This window comes from Cebus imitator, unplaced genomic scaffold (assembly GCF_001604975.1).
Source record: "Cebus imitator isolate Cc_AM_T3 unplaced genomic scaffold, Cebus_imitator-1.0 Scaffold444, whole genome shotgun sequence".
Classification (NCBI taxonomy): domain Eukaryota; kingdom Metazoa; phylum Chordata; class Mammalia; order Primates; family Cebidae; genus Cebus; species Cebus imitator.
In genome coordinates, this window is record NW_016107759.1 from 160,017 (window position 1) to 163,975 (window position 3,959).

Consider the following 3,959-nt stretch of genomic DNA (forward strand, 5'->3'; position numbering starts at 1 on the left):
AAAAAAAAAAAAAAATGTGGCCAGGCGCATACTGTAGTCCCAGCTACTTGGGACAATGCTGGAGCCTGGGTGAACAATGATGGCACCACTGCATGCCAGCCTGGGAGACACAGCAAGGCCCTGTCTCAGAAAAGAAAAAAGAAATACAAAGGCACAATGTGGTAAGTACTTTCACAGAGGATGGATAAAGGGTCCTGGGATACACAGGAGGGAGAGACTCTCCCTCTCAGAGACAGAATCTAAAAAGGCTGCTTTCAGGGAAACGTGGCCTGAGAGGCCTTGTTGGACAAGTTCCCTTAACGTGCTAAGAAGCAAAGACCTGCTTCACTGGCCAAAAGAACATGCCTCACGCCTGTGTTCCTCAGCAGCCTGCCTGGGGTTTCCTGTGCCAGGCCTCTGCTGCCCCCTGGTGACTATGCTGTGCACACCACCGCCAGACGAGGGCGCCACCCACATGGCTGGCAGACACAGCTGACCCCATGGCCTGTTGGCCAGCCATTGGCAGCCCGTTTCTCATTTCTCCCTGTGCTTTTCTTTTTCCCTTTTTCTTTGGAAACAGAGTCGCCCAAGCTGGAGTGCAGTGGCACGATCTCAGCTTACTGCAACCTCTGCCTCCCAGGCTCAAGTGACCCTCCCACCTCATACTCCAAAGTAGCTGGGACTTCAAGCACGCACCCTCATGCCCAGATAATATTTTTGTATTTTTTCTAGAGATGGGGTTTTGCCATGTTGCCCAGCCTGGTCTCAGACTCCTGGGCTCAAGCGCTCCGCCTGCCTTGGCCTCCTTAAATGCCGGGATGACGGGCATGAGCCACCATGCCCAGCCCTCCCTGTGCTTTCCCTCCCATACTCCACCCACACTCCAACCAGATCCACAGACAAGGCTGAGGGGCCCTCCACCTATTCAGAAAGGGCAGCCTTCTGCAAGGACAGGCCCATAAGCATGTGGCTCAGCAAGGAAGTGGCATCTTGCAGAGTGCACAGGTCAACACATGCATGTAAGGGGGGTAAGGCTACCAGGTTAGGTCTTTGTTCTGCACACGGGAGAGCCCTGTGTCCAAGCTTCCTGCCCTCAGTTCCCATATGCTTGTTCATGCCCGTCTGTGAGACCCCCATGACCCTACCCGCTCTTGCCCTGCCCACACCCTAGCTCTGGTGTCTCAACCTCCAGGACTAGGAGCACCCCAGTCCTTTCTCTTACAGACTCGCCTTACCTCCCTGAGACAGAGGAAGAAGTCAGTCCCATGGCTCACAAGGCAAGCCCTGAACCCAGGTATCACTCAGATGCCAAAAACTCCAGCCATCCCAGGAACTGGCACCGCCCCATGGTGGGCAGTGCTGTGCTCTCAGCTGGATGGAGCCCCTGTGGATGCAGCGTGGCAGGCAGCCTGGCTTTCCTGATGCCCCAGCACTTGCCACATGCCACCCATCCGGGCCCCCAGAGCTATACCTGCAGCAAGGCCAGGTCCGCATCCTGGGCTAGCTGCTGCAGGTTCTTCACAGCAGATGTGGTCTTGATCACCCGCACTAGGGCAGGGGAACAGTCGACAGGAAGCTCACTCAGCAAGGACTTCTCGTCACTGAGCAGCAGCAGGGCATGGTACGGGCTGAAAAACAGTATCCTGTCATGGAACACACAAAGTGCAGGGTTCCCTGCACACGTATGCACTTGAGACACAAACGTGCAGCTGGAGCCCCCCAGCCCTCAACTGCAGAGAGAAGAGCCAAGAGAGTGATCAGACAGAAGGGCAGTGGTATGTTCGAAGGCCTTCACAAAATCTGCCTAGGACTGGCCGGGCACAGTGGCTCATGTCTGTAATCCCAGCACTTTGGCAGGCCGAGGTATGTGGGTCACCTGAGGTCAGGATATCGAGACCACTCTGGCCAACATGGTGAAATACCATCTCTACTAAAAATACAAAAATTATCCAGATGTGATTGCACCCACCTGGCATCCTAGCTACTTGGGAGGCTGAGGCAGGAGAATCCCTTGAGCCTGGGAGGCGGAGGCTGCAGTGAGGTGAGATTGCACCACTGCACTCCAGCCTGGGCAACAGAGCAAGACTCCATCTCAAAAAAAAAGAGAGAGGCCGAGGCGGATGGATCATGAGGTCAAGAGATCGAGACCATCCTGGTCAATACGGTGAAACCCCGTCTCTACTAAAAATACAAAAAATTAGCTGGGCATTGTGGTGCGTGCCTGTAATCCCAGCTACTCAGGAGGCTGAGGCAGGAGAACTGCCTGAACCCAGGAGGCGGAGGTTGCAGTGAGCCAAGACCGCGCCATTGCACTCCAGTCTGGGTAACAAGAGCAAAAACTCCATCTCAAAAAAAAAAAAAAAGAGAGAAAAAGAAAAAGAAAATCAAATTAAGAAAGTACACTTTGGGAGGCCGAGACGGGTGGACCACCTGAGGTCAGGAATTTAAGATCAGCCAGGCCAACACAGTGAAACCCCATCTCTACTAAAAATACAAAACAATTAGCCAGGCATGGCAGTGGGCACTGGTAATCCCAGCTACTCAGGAGGCTGAGGCAGGAGAATCACTTAAACCCAGGAGGCGGAGGTTGCAGTGAACCAAGATCACACCACTGCACTCCAGACTGGGCGATAACAGCGAAACTCTGTTTCATAAAAAGAAAGTAACTGAGATTCCACAAGTGCTGACTGAAATGCAGAAGGCTGGGGCGGAGGCAACACCATCAAGATGAAGTCCCTCCAGCCATGCAGCCTCCCCCAGGACACTCAGCCCCACATCCAGGCTGCCCTGCCCAGGCCTGAGGTGGCGCCAGCAGGGCCCAGGAGAAACCTGGAATTGGTCATTTCTAGACACAAGTGGACACAAAACTATGTGTTTTGACTTCTATAAACAGCGAGCCCCACCCGCCAGCTTCCGCAGCAGGAAGAGGAAAGAGAATTTGGGGAACAAAGTAAATGGTAAAATCTCAGGCAGACGCTAACAGGAAGGGCCTTGACAGCCAGTGAGCACATGGAGCTAGGCACTCACCGGATGGCTTTCAGGCTCCGTTCGATGGCCTCTGGGGGAATCAGGCTGGAGGCCGCATAGTGGATCTTGTGGGGCAGGCAGAAGCTCACCTCCAGCCAGCTGTTGATGTGAAGCCGAACCACGCCCGACGTGCACAGGCTGCAGAGAGTGGGCGCTGTTACCATGGACACTGTCCACCGATTCACACACACTTTCCAACCATGCACACAGATCAGAAAACATCCTGCGCTACAGTGCTGATTCCCCTGCTGCTTAGAGGAAACTGCAGGTGGAGACCTGGGCAAGAGAGCATCTCTTAAGATCTCATTATGTTTAAGAAAAGAAAATACGGCCAGGTGTGGTGGCTCATGCCTGCAATCCCAACACTTTGAGAGGCCAAAGTGGGAGGATCACTCGAGAGCCCAGGAGTTCGAGACCACCCTGGGCACAGTGAGACACACCCCTCACCTTCTTCTCTGAGAGAGAATCTTGCTCTGTCACCCAGGCTGGAGTGGAGTGCAGTGGCATGATCTTGGCTCATGGCAACGGCCGCTTCCTGGCTTCAAGCAATTCTCCTGCTCAGCCTCCCAAGTGGCTGGGATTATAGGTGCCCACCACAGCGCCAGCTAATTTTTGTATTTTTAGTAGAGACAGGATTTCACCATCTTAGTCAGGCTGGTCTCAAACTCCTGACCTCATGATCCACCTGCCTCAGCCTCCCAAAGTTCTGGGATTACAGGTGTGAGCCACTGTGCCCAGTAAGACCTACTCGAAAGGCCATCCTGGCTAACATGGTGAAATCCCGTCTCTACTAAAAATACAAAAATTAGCCAGGCACGGTGGTGTGTGCCTATAGTCCCAGCTACTTGGGAGGCTGAGGCAGGAGAATTGTTTGAATCTGGGAGGCAGAGGTTGCAACATGAGCCAAGATCACACCACTGCATTCCAGCCTGGAGACAGAGTGAGACTCTGCC

The 3,959-nt window shown here is 53.8% G+C and overlaps 1 protein-coding gene across 10 annotated transcripts in view; it reads right to left on the reverse strand.

Annotated features, from left to right (window-relative positions):
* Positions 1–3,959, reverse strand: part of NPRL3 (NPR3 like, GATOR1 complex subunit) — a 60,923-nt gene that overhangs the window by 16,767 nt on the left and 40,197 nt on the right. For all 10 annotated transcript variants that reach the window (XM_037732337.1, XM_037732338.1, XM_037732339.1 and 7 more), the window contains 2 exons: positions 3,007–3,144; positions 1,451–1,607 (listed from right to left, as the gene is read on the reverse strand). In XM_037732337.1, coding sequence (XP_037588265.1) covers positions 1,451–1,607; positions 3,007–3,144 — 295 coding nt within the window. The remainder of the gene's footprint in view (positions 1–1,450; positions 1,608–3,006; positions 3,145–3,959) is intronic.